Genomic DNA, 22,056 nt, shown 5'->3' on the forward strand with positions numbered 1-22,056 from the left:
AAAGAACCTCATGTCTATCTTCAGGTTCTCTCATATATATATTGCAATTACTCATTTTTAGCTAATGGTACAAGAAACCACAATCCCGGTTTCTAGAGATGCCATGTTTTTATGTCAGTATCATGAGTTGTGGAGGACTGATGCATTGTTTTCAAGTGGTTGTAGTTGGCACTACTTACTTAGAGAGTACCTAAAAGGTAAAAGCATAGAGGCCTCAGCAATCTTGCACTAAAGCAAGGTTGGCCAGCCTGTGACACAAATGTCACAAGTGGCATAGGCAGCCTCTGTGTGTGATGTGGCAGACTGGGGAAGGAACAGGCAGCACAGTGGCAGATAGGGCAGAAAGCAGAGTAGCAGACTGGTAAGGAATAAGGAAGCAGAGTGGCCCTTGGAGAGGGTGCAGACTAATATGTGACATGCCTGCCAAAAAGATTGGGCCCCACTGTATGTATGAAAGTATCTATAATTACTGCATCTATCACGTTTACGTACAAGTTGCTTTAACCATAGGTGGATATAAGATGTGAGAGTAAGTATAACATGGATGCTGAAAACAATTGAACATTTCAATTCCCTGGAAAATTCCATAGAGGAGGAGAAGGTGTGGCACTATAAGTTTCCTTTTTCATTTATTTTCATTTCTCGTGATTACCTATGGAGAATAGTAGGGAACTTGTTGGAGAGGGATGAGGAACTGAAATATGATCTACATAATTATCTCATAGTTTCAATTCTCTTCCTTTCTGTCTGTGCTGTGGGTGGAGTTAGGAGCTAAGATAAGGGAATGCAGTCTTGTGAACACTTTCACCTTGTCCAAGCTGCTGTGTAGGTAAGAGTCTCTTTCATCTTCCTTTTTAAAATAGTGATGTGTACATCTGTGGGTATTTGGAATTCATCATTTTAATAGCTGAATGTACATCCACTGGCAGATACTACACAGAAATCCAAAACACTGGGCACAAGATTTCATCCTGGCTATAATAAAAAACTATTAGCATTTTTATCAGCCAAGGATACAAAATACAGCCATTCTTTCTTCTTCTTAAGGCTGTGTTTCTGAGACAGTATTTTAATGTGTTAAAGTGTGGTGCATTTGTATAATATGAATTTGTATGTTGAGAGTGATAGAGGGGTTTTTTTTTTTTTGTAATATTCAGCTTGATAGATAGGTAACACTGTAACTGTTTTCAGTACTGTGAGTACTGTAGGAGGTCATTTATGTGTAGGGAAGTTATATGAGGTTAGAAAGTATAACCTAGAACAGGGGAACTAGAGGCCAGACTTCTAAGGCAACCAGCATGGTATAGCAAAAAGAATAGTGTCTCCTTTTGGACACACACATTTTCCATATCTCTGTTTGCTTGTATACTGAAATATGTTGTTTGCTACTTCTGTGAGCACTGCAGAACCAGGACAACTACCTCTCCATGGTCATCAAAACAATTATTAATCAGAAAGCAGGTCAGAGATACACCTTATAGACTAACCTTATAGACAGAGTTGCTTAAGTACTGGCTAGTATTTACTGATAATGAAATCAGGAAGTCATCACATAATGTATTTAGTGTATTTAATGTATTTACTTATTTATAATAAGTACACTGGAAGACAAACATCGAAAGACACGCAAACACTGGAAGACAAACACACAAAGGCAAAGGTCAAATTAAGCCAGCATTATATTAATCAACAAAATACAAAAAAGTTCTGGGCATTATTATCTTTTACTATCAGCCTATCTTTTGTCTGACACTTTTTTTATGACCTGTTTTAGAAGGAACCTTGAAAAGCCTTTTTTTTCTATTGCCTGCTCTTGAAGTTCAGCACAGAGATTCATTCAGTGGGAAGCTGTCCACACTGGCTCAGGTACCAGAAGCACTATGCCTGTGGCTCTGTGTAGGCTAATTTATTCTGTTTCTCAGCTCAGTGTTGCTGAAGTTAGACTGATTCCTGTGCTCATGCTAAATCACTTAAAGGATTCTCAGGTAGTTCTGGGTTACACTGCAGTCTTCAGAGTAGATATACCTAGAGAAAGATTTGTGTTGTCAAGTCATGGGTTCCCTCGCTGAAATATACCTGCAGCAGATGGAAATCAGGCTGGAGATCAGGAAGAACTTCCTCACTATTATGTGGGTGGTTTATGTCCCTCATAGAGAAGTCTTCCTAATAGCCAACCTAAATCTGTTTCATTGTAATTTAAACCTGTTCCTTCTTGTCAGAGAAGAATCTGTCACCACCATCTTTGGACTAGGATCATTCTGCTCATACCCATTTGTTAACTACCATACTGATAAAGGTTCTCAGATCATTTTTATCAAACTATATCATTGAAGAAATAGCTGTTACCCAAAATGAAGAAAAGAATTCATTTTTTTTTCTGAAATGTTTTATTTATTTATTTATTTATTTTAAAGACTAAAATACTTCAAATAGGTTTTGAACCTCCAAAGTGTTTCATTCCCAGTTCTTCATTTTTAAAAAGGGGGCTTCCACAAACCAACACAAAAGGCCTTTTATGACCAAGTAACTAAATCCTTGGATGATGGTGTCACTGTGGATGTAGTCTTTCTGGACTTTAAGAAGGCCTTTGACACTGTCTGTCACCCGATTCTCATTAATAAATTGAGCAACTGTGGCATTGATGCCTACACAGTTGGATGGGTCAAAAATTGCCTGATGGGGCGCACCCAGAGAGTGGTGGTGGACGGGTCATACTCAACCTGGCGGGATGTGAATAGTGGGGTCCCCCAGGGCTCGGTCCTGGGGCCTACACTGTTCAACATCTTCATCAGAGATTTAGACGAGGGGGTGGAAAACATGTTGTCCAAGTTTGCCAATGACACCAAGATGTGGGGAGAGGTGGGCATGCTCGAAGGGAGAGAGAGGCTGCAACTAGATTTAGACAGACTACAGAAGTGGGTGGATGGTAATAGGATGGGGCTCAATGTAGATAAATGCAGAGTGCTGCACCTGGGGAGAAGGAATCCACAGCATACATACAAGCTGGGGAGCTCCCCCCTTGTGAGCACAGAGGCGGAAAGGGATCTTGGAGTCATTATTGACTCCAAGATGAACATGAGCTGCCAATGCCAGACCGCAGCCAGCAAAGCCAACTACACCTTGTCGTGCATCCAAAGATGCATCTCAAGTCAGTCCAGAGAGGTGATACTCCCCCTCTACACAACATTGGTCTGGTTGCAATTTTAGTACTGCGTCCAGTTCTGGGCACCGCACTTTAAGAAGGATGTGGCCTGCCTTAAGAGGGTTCAGAGGAGGGCCACCCACTTGGTTGGAGGGCAACAGGGCAGGCCCTATGACGAGAGGCTGAGGGACCTGAACCTGTTCAGCCTCAGCAAACGGAGGCTGAGGGGGGATTTGGTGGCTGCCTACAAACTCATTAGGGGAGATCAGCAGCAAATAGGAAGGGCCCTATTCCCCCCAGCAGCACCTGGGGTAACAAGGAACAATGGCCAGAAGCTGCTGGAGAACAGGTTCAGGTTAGAGATTAGGAGGCACTATTTCACTGTTAGGGTGGCTAGGATCTGGAACCAACTTCCTAGGGAAGTGGTCCTCACTCCTACCTTGGGTAAATTCAAAAAGAGGTTAGATGAACACCTGTCTGGGGTCATGTGATCCCAGCATGTGCTCCTGCCAGTGGCAGTGGGTCAAACCAGATGATCTGTTCAGGTCCCTTCTGACCCCAAACTACTATGAAACTATGAGGGTTGTTTGGGGGGTTCATGGTGTCATGTATAGATATTTTCCTGAAGGTGATATACTAACATAATATTTAGTTTCTACGGGCATGTTTACATGTTGCAGTATGGTGACATTGTTACTGCACCATATTTTAGTACTTCCTTTTGGAAGTACTTAAGCACAGCATAGTAATCACCCATAATGCACTGTACTCACGGTGCATGGTTATTTTTAGCAGCTACTTTGCTGTAGTGGCACACTATAATGGGGAAGCATGCCAGTATGGTGAAGTAGCTGCTGGTCACATGTAGACACCTGTGAATGCTACATTGTCGTAGCAAGGTAGCATCATGTGTATATGCACCCTATTTATAGCTAATGTTAAATTGTGTTCTGTCTTATCATTTTTCTGTTTGTATGAATTTCAGTATTTGATACAAATGTATTTCTGTATTTTTATTACATGGTTGGGATTGAGCAATATAGTGATGATTAAGATCAGTGTTAGTCTCAGACAGTACTATTGTTACATCCAAGGAATAATCACTGAGAATGTGCATGGCTGTGCATATTGCTGCATAGGTGAGCTGAGGTCCATCCACAAATATACAATGGGGAAGGCTGGTGGCCAACCTGACCCCTGGAAACAGTCTAATCAAAGACTGGTATTTCTCACATTTGAAGAAAATAAGTGAGAGACCATACATCACTGGGATAATTGATAGCTAAGGATAGATGGATCAGAGGTGCACTGGTGCAGTTGCAGCCCTCTGATTCCTTATCCATGCAAAGTTTAAAAACAACTTTCTGACAGTGGGAGCAGCATTTCTAGTTATTAAATGGAAGTGGTATTATCTGACTAGCCCTGCACACTGATGCAGTACAAATAGCCATTTGTTTTCATTGATACAGCCTAGTGATTTGATTTGATTTGATAAGAGACAAGACAGCTTGAATATTTGGGAAATAAATGACAGGATAGTTTTGAATTTCACCATTGTTGTTACTGCTGGACGTTGAATCCACTCAAGATAATAGAAGGATAATAATAAGGATATTATTTCAGAAGCAGTAAGGAAGAGTTGTTTGACCCGGCCTTAATCACTATTTGGTGAAAAATTTATACACAAGACCCGTGGTTGCTATACACCATCATCTAACAAAGGAAAAGAAGAAGCCAGGGAGCGTGCAATTGCTCACAGCCAGCAATGGAAGCACAGTCAACTACTGGACTCTTCGGAATCAGTCCGTCAAAAATAACTTTTCCAAAAGTATTCCAAACCCCGTCAAATACGGGTTTTGCAGCAGAGTCCCCATCACAGCTACAAGCAGCTCCCACACTTCCACTCTCAAGATCTCCCATACCAGTAGTCTCACCTCTCTCAACAACTACACCACCTCCAGAGAGAAATAAGAGTATTCAGCAAGGGCTGGCTACAGAGCACCATATCGAATCTGAGAAAAACAGACATCAGAGAGAGAAAACTCAGCAGGGGGAAATCTACGCTTCTGAAGAAAAGAATAAGGTAAGTCAAATGTCTTGCACCTGTGTGGAACTGACAGATGCTCTGGGATGAATGCTCAGATACTGTAATTTAGAGCCAGATTTTGAATGGCTGGCTTTATTTTTGCGCATAGAATTTGCAGACACAAATCAAGCATGTTTCTCTCTTTTTGAGTGCAAACCTGGGCAAGGATCCTTCAAACAATTGTATGTGTAGCCCAGATACACCCAAGGGTGTGCCCTGTTGTCAACTGGATGGGATAGGTGGACAGGCAATAGTGCTGTGAGAGGGATGCTGTCTTTTGGGTTCAGATACCTCTATCCTCAGTAGAGCCAGGCCAGGCAAATGTTACTTAGCTATATACAGTTTAGTGATTCATAATATAAATATAAAATACACCTGAAAATAAATATTTACAAAGGATAAACAATAAACAATACTCTAAAATAGTTGATGGTCTGGGAACTGACCATCCTCTGGGGTGTCACACCCAGCACCAACACCTGATAGGGAAACCCTATAATCAACAAGCAAGGTGAGTCCCCTAGTCACCCCAGTGGGAGGAGTGATAGATCCTGAAACAGGAAAGCACAGGTAGGTTAAGGCATCACTTCAGTGAACATCTACAGGCAACCCAGCAGGTAAGCACAGGTAAGTCAGGTAACAATGCAGTAGGCACATACGGACAACAAAGCAAATAAACACAGGTAAGTCAAGGTACCATTTCAGTAAACATATACAGGCAGCACCCAGGTAACTCAATATGAATATCTTAAAGAATACTCATAATTATATTAACATCAACATTATATCAATCACAAAATATGAGGTGCATTCAATATCCCACAGGGTGTCCCGTGGAGCCCCTCTCTTTTTAAGTCCAGGCTTGGGTTTACCTCCTAGTAGAGAAGGAAGGCTCCAGAATCTCCCCTCCCTCTGACAGCACCGGGCCTTCATCCCGCAACCCGGGACCTTGTATAACTAGCTCCCGCAGGGGCCCCTCCCCTGGACGTCGGCTCCCTGTGGCCTCTCCCCAGTAGTGCCTCCAGCTCCTCTTGTGGCCAGGCGCCCACTCTGGGTACTCAGGCCAAGCTGCGCTGCCTCCTCTGGCTATCGGGCCTCGCACCAGGGGTTGTCCTCTCTCCATGCCCCTGTGCACTGAGGGCTCTGTTGGCTATGCCAAGCAGCGCTGCCACTGGCTTCAGCCACCTGGCCTCATGCTGGGGCTTCCCCGGGCCCCACTCTGGGCACTGAGGGCTCTTTTAGATATGCTGAGCAATGCTGCTGGCTTCGGCTGCCCGGCCACATGCTGAAATCCCAGGCCCAAAATGCCTTAAGTGGCTCCTAGGGCTGAGGCTCCATGCACCAGTCCGTGCACCACGAGGTGGCCCAAGCGGTCTTGAACCGCTCCGAGGGCTAAGGCTCCATGCACCAGGTTGTGCACCACGAGAGCCTCCTGCTGCTTGAATCTCCGAGCAGCATCTTCAGGGGTTCTGGATGATCGCCCACTGGGCAGCTCTCCCCAACTCTGGGGGGCTCTCCCACAAAACTATGGGGAGCATCATAGGCCATAGCCCTGCATGCTAGATCTGGTGCACAGGGAGGCTTAGAGCCCAAGCCCAGCATGCAGGATTCAAGCTAGGGTAGTGTGGGGCCCCCAGAGCCTGATCCTAGCTGGGCGGGGGCAGCACAGGGCCCCTGGAGCCTTGGGGGCAATATAGGGCCTGAGCCAGCCCACAGACCAACCCTGCACCATTCATTTGGCCCCCAGGGCCAAAACTGTGAGCACCACTGGCCTGATGCTTATAGACCTTGCACAGGGACTAGGAGACAGGCATTCTAGGCCTCCTGCTTTTCTGGCATCAAGCAGTTGCTGGTCATGGTTTTTGTAAGACTACAGTTTCAGGAACTTATGCACAGTTACATAGTTCCCAAGCAAACCTCTTTCACCTCAGTGTCCACATTACTGTACTGTGGTCTTCTAAGCATGCTCGGAAAGGAACCATAGGACAAGTGTAGCTTTTTAGGTGAAAATAGACTCTAAAATCTACATAAATGCCAAAAGTGGCCCTTTAGCACGTAAAGGTGAAACTGGATGTGTTTTACAATGTAGAATGTATTACAAAATGCTTGTATCTTACATGTAGGTGCATCTACACAAAATGTTACTGTGCAGTTGGCTAATTAACTGTGCAGTAAACATCTCAGAGTCTACACAATAGGGCACCGCTATTATGGCCCACAAAATTAATAAGCTCTGTGGCATGGTAGTACTTGCAAATATAAGTACTACCCTGCTGCAGAGATTTTTTGCTGCTGATAGATGTGATTTAAACTTTAATTTCATTTATGTTCTTATGCACTAATTAACTAAAACAACAGAAAGAAGAGAACACCTTGTATAACCAGTATGAGATGAGGATCCGCCCCTGTATTGATCTCGTTGACTCTTTGAGAGCCCTTGGAATAGAAAAGGACCTCGCTTTGCCAGCCATTGCTGTGATTGGAGACCAAAGCTCTGGAAAAAGCTCAGTCCTAGAAGCACTGTCTGGTGTCGCTCTTCCTAGAGGCAGTGGTAAGAATTTACCTCATGGCTTTCCATCTCTGAAGTCTCTGATAATTGCTGGACAGGTTTGTTTCTCTTTGGAAATAGCATACTTGTGAAGCCAATTTATACCTTTACCATCCCATCATATGGAAAACATCATTACAAACAGAGCTGTGCAGAAAACAGAATTTCTGATTCACAGGAAATTCATCAGTTCTGGTATGTGACCTCACTCTAAATTAACCAAATCTTAGAATTTATCATGAAACACATTTTTTAAAGAAGAAAGGTTGGGGAAGGGAGTTAAACAAAACACTTAGTTTCAAACAAATTGAAGTATTTTGTTCTGTTTAACAAAAGTGAAAATAAACACTGATCAAAATTGAAAATGAACATTGAAATTAAAAAGTGTAAATTGTTTCAGTTTGTATACACCTTTTGGCAAAATAAATATGTTCTTTTTGCATTTTTTTCATCAGAAATTTCTGATGAAAACCATACTGTCAGAAAATTTATGATCAGCTTTACTTAAGACCATGAGTCCAAGCTGTCATTCAAAGTCATGCTTTTTCAGATAGGCAGGAAACAGGTAGAGGTCTGATAAGTAAAAGCGAGTATTGGCAGTTCCAAAGGATGCGCGTCATAATTCTTTGTATAAAAGAGTAGGATTTGCAAACTCCAAACTAACTGAAAAAAACCTAACTTCTTAGACATCACTTGGTCTTTATCATGTTTGCCATAGCATATTTTTTCTGCTACCATTACACTTGACCACAGAACCCAAGAATAATTTTAGGGAAATATTCTTAATTCAGATAATATAAACATTTAGATGACTGCAAGACGAAAGGGGACTTCGATGTTCAGTAGTGTTTTCATAGCCCTACTATGTTTATGATTCTATTCTGACCCAGTTTTTAAACAGCTGTTTCAAATGTGTATGGTATCTGTAGTACATGTGCTTTAATTATATCTTTTCTTTTCAGAAATATTGCTAGTTCCAAAGGTATTGTCCATATTACAAAATTTGAAATATCTTTCAAATAATTATAACCTTCAAAATGGGAGAAATTATTTCAGTATTACCACTTCAAAGTCCAGCATAATAAATAGGATGACTTCTCTCTTCATTGATCCATCAATATCCAACATAATTTTCCAGCTTTCACATATGGCACTGAAAAAGCTCTGTGGACAGCTGTGAAGCTTTAAAGACGGGCAGCTATGAAGCTTATGCATACTACAGGAAGAGTTATATTCTGTGGTGTTCTCTGCATATATTAAAAGCAGCAAGTATGATCTCTAACATGATTAATTCTACCTCTGAACTTCTATAGGTATTGTTACCAGGTGTCCTTTAGAACTTAAACTTAGAAAAACACCTGAACAGGTGTGGAAAGGGAAAATTAGTTACCAGGGTATGGAGGAGAAACTCGAGAATCCTATGCAGGTGGAGAAAGCAATAAGAAAAGGTATGTTCAATTTATTCCATTCTGATTCCATTGTATTTCTTTACTTTATTTTTATGTTGTCCCCCCAAAATAGCCTCAGAACAGCTGACAATAAAAAAGCCATAAAAACAGATAAAATAGTACAGGCAACCCCTGCTTAATGCTATTTCGCTATAACACTCATTTTAAATTGATACCTGATTTCACCTAGCACTCAGCAAGTTTCGTTAAATGCTCGCAGTTGCCCCCACCCAACAGGTGAACATTATTTAAAGTGCCATGAGTTACAACAGGGGCCTGCATGTCTGTCAGTGCCCACAAAATGCTCATGGGATGGAATGAACAAAGGTTAGGCACCACTGCTCTGCACAATATTCTCAGCCTACAGAAGATATAAAGTATGCGACTACTCTCCCATCCTCATACAGATCTAACTCAATATCTCTCACTTGAGATTGGTCATAACTATACGCAGTCTGTATTTATATGTATATTCTTTGATTATTTTAAGAAACAATGAAAAAAAATGATGAAGTCAGAAAAACCACTAACGTATCCAAAAGTCTTGTCCAACTTATAAAATAGGTGTAAAAAATACTTATCTGCCTCCCAATGCTGTCAGCAAGTAACTAATGCTTGCAAAACCATTTTGAAGATGAGCAAAGATTTGTGTGAATACTTAAAGCCAAATCCTACTTGAAGTCAACCCTATGAGATTTGCCATGAAGAGATCTCCAGGCAGGATTTGCTGCCAAATGGCTTCTTAAAAGCAAACCTGGGACAATATGTGTTTGTTATGCTCAACTCTGAAATTCCTTAACATGAGTTTCTAAACACTGTTTTTGTTGCTTTGTTCTTTTTCCCCTTGTAGCCCAGAATATAATAGCTGGTGAAGGAGTCGGTATTAGCCAAGAATTAATTTCCCTAGAGATCAGTTCCCCAGATGTTCCAGATCTGACCCTTATTGACTTGCCAGGGATTGTTAGAGTGGCTGTGGGGAATCAGCCTACTGACATTGGAGAACAGGTAAAGCACATACATGTTCTTCTCTGGGAATCAGTTTGAGCTGTAGAGGTCCCATGCATGAGTTGCCTTAAACAGGAGGCTTTGCTGGAGGATGCAGATAGTACTATATGGCATAGTTAATTATTTACAGACTAATAAAGAGCTAGTGAACATACAGAATGGTTACTGGAGACAGAAAATGCTGGAAAGATTGCACTGTAGTACTGAGATACCAAATCACTTTGGGTACAGGCAGAATGGAGGTCAGTAAGGTTAATTTATCTTATTTCTCTAACTAATTTAAAGCTAGCTTGGGCTTTTTACACTACACTGCAGCATGGAATACATGACGGTCAAACCTGTCAATGAAATTCAGCCAAAGGACAGCTCATACCTTAAGAAACATCTTCCTTGTGTATTTATTACACACTCTGATCCTCATTTGAGGAGCAAGAAAATGATAGATTTGTTCCATTACTGACTGAGGCATGTTCTAGTGCTTCCTCAAATAGTGGTTCAGATTCTAACTTCAAAAGAGTCCTCAAGTATTTATATAGTAGTACAAATGAGAGCAGAATATGACCCATTTTCAGTTTTTTTCTGAACCTTGTAGAATATTTTGTGAAGTGAAAAAAGATAATGAGACTGACAAGTTTCCTTAGTTAATTTTAGGAAAAAAGATAACAGGAACTAATTTGTGTAAACCAAAATGAGTTATACCACAAGATCAACACTAGTTGTTATGTGGCCCTACTGTTAATAATAGCTGAGGGCGGGATGATGATGTATATTATGCACCTCCATAATGTGGCAAAAAAGTAGGCAAAGATTAACATTTTTTTAATGGGAAGGTTCAGGAGTAGATACTGCAACAACATTAAAGAAAATGCAAGTGAGATTTCTTTACAGTCAAGAATTCAGGGCAGCAGTCATATTATTCTATGATAAAATTGTCATAGTAATTTTAAGACTACTTACTGCATCCACAATAAATTTGTTAGTGTGATATCACCTACACATTTCCATTGTCCTTGAGTGCTTTCATTCTCCAAAAATAAAAGGTAGATAGAGCATTTTACTTTCAGGATGTGCAATAAAATTGGGTTGAAGGGAAACATAAAAGACAAAGAAAAGAGTTACCAAAGCTCAGAGTAAGCAATTAATTTAATTAACTACATACAGGTAGATCTGTGTGAGCCTTTGTCAACACACAACACATTGACTTGAAGTGAAATGAAGTCACCCAAATATCACATAAGAAATTTTTCATAACTTTCTCATGAAAATGCAAAGCAAAGACATAGCGCTTTCTTCTGATGGACGTGCTTTCTAGATTTATACTTTTAGTCCGACAAATTAACATCAGGTAAATCTTAAATATAACTTGTATATTTTTTCTGGTTATGCATTTTGATATGGAAATGGTTGTCTTATACAATGGCCACTTCTGAGAGTAAAATATAAATAATATTTTCATCATCAAATAGATTGTTTACCCAGGCTGACATTTCACAAAGCTGATGAGACAGCAATCTGTCCTCATATATCCATAGTGTGTATGACATTCTATCTTGTCAGCTGAAGAAGTGACTGGTTATCCCCTGGAAATCATCATATGCTATATGATAACATTAACCATTATTTCATTTCCTTCTTATTTATTGCAGATCAAAAACCTAATTAAAAAATTCATTGTTAAACGAGAAACCATCAATCTGGTGGTGATATCCAGTAATGTGGATCTTGCAACAACAGAGGCACTGAAAATGGCTCAAGAGGTAGATCCTGAGGGGGAAAGAACTCTAGGTATGTTATAATTTCAAAAATGCAACTTAGGGAAGAAGTAGGTTATATTTCATGGAGTCCTCTCGTCCTTTCCATCATGTCTCAATCTCAATCCACTATACTAGAAAAAGAACAACCTATAGAAATAATATCAATTTTGCCAACAGATAAAAGGATGGAATGTGAGACTATTACTTTTTACAATGTACATTAAATTTAATAATGCAAAGCCATATCACTTAGAAACATTTTAGAAAAGGGAAAAAGGTTACCACAGGAAGATAGGAAAAGTCACTTCAGAATGACTTTAGAATATACTGTATTGTTGGGACTTGTACTTAGCTTGGATTCTTGTATTGAGTACTTTTACAGTTTCACAGACATGATGGAGGGTTTTTTTTAACCCAAAAGCTTGTCTCCAACTCATCCAATTATTCAAGCTGAGGCAATAATAGCTCTTATCTCACCTAACCAACCTTGCCTCTTTCACATCCCCAGACCATCATGGCTTCAACAACACCACAACTAAATACCTTGATAGATTTTCTCCAACTGTAATGTCTATGTTTCTCTAATGTTCTCATATTCATTCACAGGGATCCTGACAAAACCTGATTTGTTGGACAAAGGAACAGAGCACACTGTGGTTGATATAGTACAAAACCGTGTCATCCTGCTGAGAAAGGGTTACATGATGGTTAAATGTCGTGCGCAGCAAGACATACAGAACAACATAACCCTGGCTTCTGCAATTCAGGAAGAGAGAAAGTTCTTCGAGAATCACAAATATTTTGGGTACTTTAACAACAAATGGCCTGATCTTTAAGTTGGTGGCAAGATTCAGACTGATTTGAGTGAGACTTCATTGGGGCCCATAATGAGCATTATACTTATTTTCCATTTTTATGTAGGATTGTTTTCCAGTGTGAGAGAGTTTGCACATCACATTTTTTTTTCTTAAATTGATCTACTTTTGAAGTTAAAAGTTAAGTTCCAATCTAGAAAAGAACATTTTGACTTTTAAGAACTTAAGTAGAACCAATGAAGTCAGGTTGAGCATGTACTTAAATTGTTTTGCTGAATTCAAAACAGTTCCTATCCACTAGAAAGTACAATGAGATTTGCAGAAAAAGTATGGGCAGCTGTCAGAAGAATACCATCCTCTGCAGTAATTAATACATCAAGAGAAGGTGGAAGTAGCTTTATTTAAGTACTTCTATCACATATGGCAATGTACCATGATTTCTCACAGATAACGTGTCCCCAAATAAAATATGTATGTAAATGTTTTTGGAAGGACGCTTCTAGAAGGACGCTTCTAGAATTGTTAGCATTCCCCAGCTTGATCAAAAGAAACAATCAACCCTTTTTATGTTTCAGAACTGTGCAAAAAAGACAACACTCACTTTTTCTGCAAAAACAAATTTTGTCTGTTCTTTACTCTTTTTCAGAGATCTTCTGAAGGAAAAAAAGGCTACTATCCCCCTTTTGGCTGAGAAACTTACAAATGAACTGGTGATTCACATCAGTGTAAGCTAAAACAGAGAAACTTTAGGCTTTTACATTGCTGACCATTAAAAACCTAAGAGTTGATGTCATAACTTGGAGGACTAGGCTTGTCGAAAATACTTCTGTAACTAGCTTTTAACTAGCCTGACTTGATGACAGTTAGGAAGTTTATTGAGCCTTTTACTGGGGATCAGAAGACCTGTATTCTGTTCTCAGCTTTGCCATTGACCCAGGGTTGTCCAAGTGGCAGCTGACAGGACACATGCAGCCCACAAAGGGTTAATGTTCAGCCCCCAGGTTTCTACCCAGCTGCTGCCCCCACTTATCTCTCTAAATGATGCTGCAGCTGGGGTCTCTAGGCTTATGCACCTCTTCCCCCCATCAAGTTTCACTTCCTGCTCCTGCCCCAGGGGCAGGGTGGCCCAGCAGTAGTGTGCATGGCAGCAGCCCATATGAATGGTGCATAGAGCATGTGGCCCAGGGGGCCACAGCTTGCATTAGTGCAGCTCCCAGGGTCTGGGGCCTGTGCAGTGTGCAGTCTGAAGACACCTGGAACTTAGGGAGCCCTGCCTTTAGTTTATATGCTGACAATAGACATATCACTTAATCTTTTTCTGATTCAATTTTCCCTCCTTTAAAGTGGGTATTATGGTTGTGGAGTGGTCATAGAGTCCTGGTCCTCCACACTCACTACAGAGGACTTAAGGGAAATACTAGTGAGACAACAAACCAGGTTGGACAGCCCCTCTGGAGCAGAGAAAGGAGTAGGGGAAGAAGGGGCAGATTATGACCCAGCCTACAGCTAGTCCAGGGCTGTGCGAAATAGCAGTGTTCCACTTTGACTTCCATTCCAACATTTCAACAGAACAGTGTTTCATTTTGAGTTTTGTTTCATTTCGAAAGCACTGTTCCGTTCCGTTTAGTCGAAACAGTTTCGCTGTTTCGAGTCTGTTTTGACATTTTGCCCATAGGAGAAGCACAAAACAGCCTATAACTTTATCATTTCTTGCTTGATTCTGATGAAACTTGCAGGGATGTTAGCCCCTTCTGAGGGCATGAAGCATGCCAAGTTTCAAGGAGATAGGTGCAGGGGTTTCTAGGAAACTGTACCTCAAGCTGCTGATAAACAGGAGCCGGGGAGCAGGAACAGCGTCCTGTGATCCGGCAGGCAGATCAAGGGCCCGCACCCTCAGGAAGAGTCCGGTAGAGCCCCTGCAGCCCTCCTTGAGGTGCAGCTGGGCTCCCAATCTGCCTGCCAGATGACAGAAAGCTGCTTCTACCACCTGGGACCCAGCACTGAGGAACTGAGCCTGGCTGGGGAAAGTGCCTCCTGCTGCTGGGCTCAGTTCCCAGCGGTTCACATGCTGGGGAACTCAGCCTGGCTGGAGGAAGTGCTTCCTGTCACCAGGCTCTGTTCCCAGTACTGGAAAACTCAGCCTGGCTGGGGGAGGCACCAAGCAGGAGTGTAAAAGCAGCACTGACTGATACTTCTGTGTTTGCTAAGATAAGTGATAAGAGCTAGAGAAGACTGTTGGACCTGTGAGAGCAGGAAGTGATATGTATATGTCCATGGCCACTCAGAAATGTTCTAGTTCTTTCAAAGAATGGAGTTGTTCTGTCCATTCAAGAATTTCTCTTTTCCTCACTAGAAATCTTTGCCTGCATTAGAAGAGCGAGTAAGTGAAGAACTTCGAAAAGCAATTGAAAAGTTACAGAAAAATTGTGGGAGCGTACCTGAGGAAGAAAGTGAAAAGATGATGTTACTCTTAAAAGTAAGTATAAGAATCACTGCTGCAAACCTGGACTTAATATATGAGGGCATTTGGCTCATGGTGGCCAGTTTGGACAAAGCTCTTCTACCTAGTTCTGTCTCTTTACTATGGATCTTCCTATCCTTAAGAGTTAATAATGAACTGCTGAAAAAGCCAACATTTCACCTTATATACACTAAGGCAGGATGGAGGAATCTGAAATGGCTATCTTCAAAGATTTTAATGAACATATTCATAAGCATGTCTGAGTGTCTACAACTAGAACTGTATCTGTGGACTTATCTACACATGCATTCATGCGCCATTGCTACTGTGCATTAAGTTTAGTACCTTTAATATGAAGTACTACATAAATGCACAGTAGCCAATGCTAATGTGCAGTAGCAACGGCGCACAGTCTTTCTGTGATGCTTATTGTACAATAGACTAATTCTACTATGCATCAGAGCATTAGCATGGTTTTTGCCATCACACACTAATGCACAGTAGAGTTAGTCTACTGGGCATTGAGCATCTTGTGTAGATGTGCCGAAGGCAGGGCAGTGTGGCAGGGCAGAAGGCAGGGCAGTGTGGCACCTTATAGACTGATTCTTCAAGCCAATGGTCAATATAAATAATGTGTAGTGTGTGTTCATCCTTCTCTCCTGTTGGGTATGCTTCATTTTGTATAAAGAACTTGAGTATTCATTGAGTCAGAGGCAAGGATTTAGGTAAGTATGTACAGTATATGCAATAGTGTTTCTAGTGAGGGGCAGCTGCAGTGGATTTGCAGAAACAAGAGGTATCCAAAGCAGAAAAGAAATATAACTGAAATTTCCAGAGAAAAACCATACTTTAACTGCAAATGACTGAAATCCTACTGAACATGCATATAAATTAGTTCTGCTGAAATGTTAAAAATGTCCAAGATTCTTTTTTAATCTCATAAATTATTTTAATCTCGTTATAGAAAATAAAAAGTTTTAATACAGACATCACAAATCTGATTCGTGGAGAAGAAGACTTATATGAAACTGAAATCAGAATGTTTTCAAAAATCCGCAAAGAGTTTCAAGAATGGGGGAGAATACTGGATGTCAGGTCAGACAAGGGTAAGTACAGAGGAACGGCAGCTGAAGCTGCTCAGAAATGTTCAGTTGCACTGATCTGGACTGAAATTATATGAAATCTAATAGACTATGTTAAGCTGTTAAACAAATGACACTTAGATGCTTAGAGAAAGATCCCAGAGAGTGGAGATGGTCCACTGTGTTGCAACCAATAGTTTTCCCCCTGGCTTCACTGAAGTCAATGGAGCAAAGAATATGTATAGGAGTGCAGGACCTGCACCAAGATGCTTCCTCTTTTTTCCTTAGCCTATGGTTCAAAGTTTGGGGTAGTAATTTGTGGGTTCCAAAACAACTGCAGGCACCAAAAGAATAAATCCTTTTTACAGATAAACCAAGCTGCTAATTGCTTACTGAATTTGAACCTGAAACTATGAAAATTACATGCACAAATAGGCCATTAGTAGGGACTCAATGCATTTCTCTCTCTTTCGGAATGCCTACTTTGTTTTCTGTTGGTAAGTATGTAGTGCTCCTTTCTATCTAGCAGCTCCTCTTCACATAACACGTTTTATTTCTTGATGCATTTCTCCATTATATGACTAAAATTAATTCTAAATTAGTAGTTGTGAAATAGAGGTGCATGCCACTAAGAGATGAATTCATTTAGATGTATGCGTATTTATTGACTAATCTGTCCATCATGAACCCATAACCCATTAATCTGAAAGTATTACAGGACTGAAAAAAGGTAGGAAAGTATGGAACAGAAGGAAATAGCAGATAGGAAGAGGGGACATCTAAAAATGGCAGGAGCACACAGCAAGTGAAAAACTGTAGTTTCTTTGTAATGTTATTTAGTCCCCTTGCCAATTAGTGAAAGTTACATGTATATGTATATGGGAACTGCACTTGTATTCCAAGAAAAATGGAGACAATTATGCCTGCTGTTTCCTTGATATTGTGGTTTGAGGTCTACAGATAAAAAATATTGTGTATGAGGCAGGTATTTGTGCTTACAAAACTTAAGTGACTGCAAAGTTCATTTAATGATCCTAATTTCAGTATATCATGAAAGAGCTACAGAAAGTAATAAAAATAACAGATAAAGTGAGCTTCATATGGTAAAATATGTTAGAAGATGTTCATGTTGGCTGACCAGTTTAACAAAACCCTGCATACCTTGCTCCTAAATCTCAAACTGCCATCCAAATGACATTAAATTAAGCTTTTATTTTACATCTGCATTGTATGTGTATATACTCATACATTTCTGGTATGTCTTAGGGGTTGTAAAAAAGGGTACTGTAAGAACTGAGAGCAGCGCTGTTAGTGATGATTTGTTATCTCCCTCCTCCAGTTGCTCATGATTATACTATAATTGCATAATCCACCCATACTTCATCAATTCCCTAAGAAGAATTTGTATTCAAATCAGGGATTCTCCACCCAGATTTGGTGGTAGGGGAGTCATGGCACCATTCCCCTGCTGCCATAATTCCAGGTTCATAGGGAAACCTGTGCACTGGAGAGCATAGTTTCATAGTTGTTAGGGGCTGGAAGGGACCTTACAGATCATTGGGTCCCACCCCACTCCACTTGGGCAGGAAAGGCTGCTGGGATCAGATGATCCCAGCAAGATGGGCATCAAGACGCTTTTTGAAGATCACTAGGGTGGATGACTGTACCACCTCTGTGGGGAGCCTGTTCCAAACCCTTGGTACTCAACTTGTAAAGAAGTTTTTCCTTATGTCTAGCCTGAAGCTATCTTCAATCAATTTGTACCCATTATTTCTTGTCCTCCCCTGGGGGGGGGCCTTGGTGAATAGATGCTATCCCAGGCCTTGATGTACACCCCTGATTATACTTGTAAGCTGCCATCAAGTCCCCTCTGAGTCTTCTCTTCTCCAGGCTGAACAGTCCCAAGTCCTTCAGCCTCTTCTTGTATGACCTGGTCTCAAAGCTTCTGATCATGTGTGTGGCCCTCCTTTGGACTCTCTGAAGCTTCTCCACATCCTTCCTGAAACACGGTGCCCAGAACTGGATGCAGTGCATTAGCTGAAGTTTCACCAAGGCCGAGTACAGTGAGAGTATGACATCCTTAGCCCTGCTTGAGATGCCTCAGTAGATGCGTGCCAGTGTTTGATTAGCTCTGCCAGCTAAGGCATCGCATTGGTAGCTCATGTTCATTTGGTTGTCTATCACGACACCCAGGTCTCATTCAACTGTGGTGCTGGCAAGCGTAGCACTGCTGAGCCTGTAAGTGTGTTGTGGATTGTTTCTCCCTAGATGGAGCACTTTACATTTCTCCGTATTAAATGACATCATGTTCAGGTCTGTCCACCTCATGAACCTGTCCAGGTCGGCCTGTAATGACCCGAAGCCTGTCTTCAAGTGTGACCGCATTCTCCCATAGTTTGCCAGTTCACTTTTAATACCCGAATCCAAATCATTGATGAACATGTTGAAAAGCACTGGTCCAAGTACTGAACCCTGAGGGACACCACTAGTCACCTTCTGCCATTATGACTCAGTTCCGTCAATCAATACCCTTTGGGTCCTACCATGGAGCCAGTTACCTAGCCACTGGACCATAAAGTAGTCGAGGCTGCATTTTCCCAATTTTACCATGAAGACATCGTAGGAGACTAGGTCAAAAGCCTTTTTGAAGTCCACATATATGGTATCAACTTCACTTCCCTTATCCAGATGGCAAGTTAGCTGATCATAGAAGGAAATGAGGTTGGTCTGGGATGATCTGCCTGTAACGAAGCCACATTGGCTATCCTTCAGAATACAGTAAATGTTCTGTTAACTGGCATTTTACAAGCCGGTATGCTCAATTAACCAGCGTGCCGGCTTGTAAAATAAAGTGAAACTGGAAGTGCCCACCGTGGCACTTCCGGTTTCTCTGAGCCCCCACGGCCCGGGGCAAAGCAGCCTGTGCTGCTGAGTCCCCACGGCCCAGGGGCATGACAGGCTGTGCGGGGTCTGCCTCCCTGTCCCACAGGGCCTGCAGGAGGGGTGGCGATGCCGTAGGAAGGGCAGAGGGACGCTGCAGACGCAGCGGGAGAAGCGGAGGCCTGGGCCACTCAATTAATCAGCATATTTTGTTATCCGGCACCCCCCCATTCCCGAGGGATGCTGGAAACAGAGCTTTTACTGTACTGCCTTCTGTTAGCCTGCCTGTAATGGATTCTTTGATAATTTTCTCCAGGATTTTGCCAAGGATTGAGGTCAAACTGATTGGCCTGTAATTTCCTGGGTCCTCCTTTCTTCCTTTCTTAAAGATAGGCACCACACTGGCCTTCTTCCAGTCTTCTGGGATCTCTCCCAAGTGTCACAAGTCTTCAAATAACTTTGCCATATATTGCGCAATGACGTCAGTCAGTTCTTTAGCATTCATAGATTCATAGATTCATAGATGTTAGGTTTGGAAGGGACCTCAATAGATCATCGAGTCCGACCCCCTGCATAGGCAGGAAAGAGTGCTGGGTCTAGATGACCCCAGCTAGATGCTTATCTAACCTCCTCTTGAAGACCCCCAGGGTAGGGGAGAGCACCACCTCCCTTGGGAGCCCATTCCAGACCTTGGCCACTCGAACTGTGAAGAAGTTCTTCCTAATGTCCAATCTAAATCTGCTCTCTGCTAGCTTGTAGCCATTATTTCTTGTAACCCCCGGGGGTGCCTTGGTGAATAAAAACTCACCAATTCCCTTCTGTGCCCCTGTGATGAACTTTTAGGCAGCCACAAGGTCGCCTCTCAACCTTCTCTTGCAGAGGCTGAAAAGGTCCAGTTTCTCTAGTCTCTCCTCGTAGGGCTTGGTCTGCAGGCCCTTAACCATACAAGTTGCCCTTCTCTGGACCCTCTCCAGGTTATCTGCATCCCTCCTGAAGTGCAGCGCCCAGAATTGCATGCAGCACTCCAACTGTGGTCTGACCAGCGCCCGATAGAGGGGAAGTATCACCTCCTTGGATCTATTCGTCATGCATCTGCTGATGCACGATAAAGTGCCATTGGCTTTTCTGATGCCTTCGTCACGCTGCCAACTCATGTTCATCTTGGAGTCCACTAGGACTCCAAGATCCCTTTCCACTTCCGTGCCACCCAGCAGGTCATTCCCTAGGCTGTAGGTATGCTGGACATTTTTCCTCCCTAGGTGCAGCACTTTGCATTTCTCCTTGTTGAATTGCATTCTGTTGTTTTCTGCCCACTTGTCCAACCTGTCCAGGTCTGCCTGCAGCTGTTCCCTGCCCTCCGGCGTGTCCACCTCTCCCCATAGCTTTGTGTCATCTGCAAACTTGGACAGAGTACATTTCACTCCCTCGTCCAAGTCGCTGATGAAGACATTAAAGAGTATTGGTCCAAGGACCGAGCCCTGCGGGACCCTACTGCCCACACCCTTCCAAGTCGAAACCGACCCATTCACCACAACTCTCTGGGTGCGACCCTCCAGCCAATTCGCCACCCACCGGACTGTGTAGTCATCCAAGTCACAGCCTCTTAACTTGTTCACCAGTATGGGGTGGGATACCGTATCGAAGGCCTTCCTGAAGTCTAAGTATACGACATCCACCCCTCCTCCTGTGTCCAGGCGTTTCATAACCTGGTCATAAAAAGAGATTAGATTAGTCAGGCACGATCTGCCTGCTACGAACCCGTGCTGGTTTCCCCTCAGCATAATTTGTCCTGCCAGGCTCTCGAAAATGTGAGCCTTGATAATTTTTTCAAAGATTTTGCCGAGGATGGAGGTGAGACTGACTGGCCTATAGTTGCCCAGGTCCTCCTTCCTCCCCTTCTTGAAGATGGGGACCACATTGGCCCTTTTCCAGTCCTCCAGGACTTTGCCCATGTGCCACAAGCATTCAAATATTCCCGCCAGTGGCTGTGCAATGATGTCGGCCAGCGCCTTCAGCACCCTCGGATGGAGCTCATCCGGGCCTGCCGACTTAAAGGCATCCAGTTCTTCCAAGTGACTGACTCTGCACCATTTCAGGGTCTACGCATGGTAGTCTGGCGCCTTGCTGCTGCCTCTCTACAACCCCAGTGAGAGACTTGTTGTGCCCCTCGCTTAGGAACACTGAGGCAATGAACTCATTGAGGAGTTCAGCCTTGTCCCCCCTGTCCATCACCAATTGCTTCTGCCCATTTAGTAGGGGTCCTATTCCTCCCTGGGCCTTCCTTTTACTCCCTATATATCTAAAAAATGATTTCTTGTTGTCCTTTACTTGGGATGCCATCCTCAGCTCCATGGTAGCTTTGGCCCGTCTAACTGCCTCCCTACAAGCGCAAGCAGAGGAGGTATATTCATCTTTGGTGATCTCTCCCTGTTTCCACTTTATATGTGCTCCCCTTTTGGCCCTTAGGCTGCCCTGGATTTATCTGGTCAGCCAAGGAAGCCTCCTGGCCCCTTTCCCTCTTTTTCCTCACATCAGGATCGTCTCGCTTTGTGCCCGAAGGATCGTTTCCTTAAGGCACAGCCACCCTTCTTGGGCTCCCATCACTTCAAAACTCCTACTCTGCAATGCATCCTTGACTAATCGCCTGAGTTCATCGAAATCAGCTTTCCTAAAGTCTAGCACTTTCACCCTACTAGTTACCTTACCCACTCGACGTCTTATGGTGAATTCTATTATTAGGTGATTACTGTCCCCCAGATGGCTACCGATCTGTAGGTCCCCTACCATGTCATCCCCCGTGGGTGTAGTCCATCTAGTCCTGCTGACTTGTAGATA

The 22,056-nt window shown here is 42.5% G+C and overlaps 1 protein-coding gene across 1 annotated transcript in view; it reads left to right on the forward strand.

Moving 5' to 3' along the window:
• The first annotated feature begins 771 nt into the window (after window positions 1-771).
• The window catches only part of LOC106736680 (interferon-induced GTP-binding protein Mx1-like), a 30,174-nt gene continuing 8,889 nt past the window's right edge, over window positions 772-22,056 (forward strand). Inside the window, exons 1-10 of the mRNA XM_019476369.2 lie at window positions 772-829; window positions 4,766-5,225; window positions 7,587-7,779; window positions 9,090-9,224; window positions 10,075-10,229; window positions 11,876-12,014; window positions 12,590-12,788; window positions 13,445-13,523; window positions 15,152-15,274; window positions 16,224-16,365. Coding sequence (XP_019331914.1) covers window positions 4,908-5,225; window positions 7,587-7,779; window positions 9,090-9,224; window positions 10,075-10,229; window positions 11,876-12,014; window positions 12,590-12,788; window positions 13,445-13,523; window positions 15,152-15,274; window positions 16,224-16,365 — 1,483 coding nt within the window. The 5' untranslated portion in view covers window positions 772-829; window positions 4,766-4,907. The remainder of the gene's footprint in view (window positions 830-4,765; window positions 5,226-7,586; window positions 7,780-9,089; window positions 9,225-10,074; window positions 10,230-11,875; window positions 12,015-12,589; window positions 12,789-13,444; window positions 13,524-15,151; window positions 15,275-16,223; window positions 16,366-22,056) is intronic.

This window comes from Alligator mississippiensis, chromosome 1, assembly GCF_030867095.1.
Source record: "Alligator mississippiensis isolate rAllMis1 chromosome 1, rAllMis1, whole genome shotgun sequence".
Taxonomy (NCBI): Eukaryota; Metazoa; Chordata; order Crocodylia; family Alligatoridae; genus Alligator; species Alligator mississippiensis.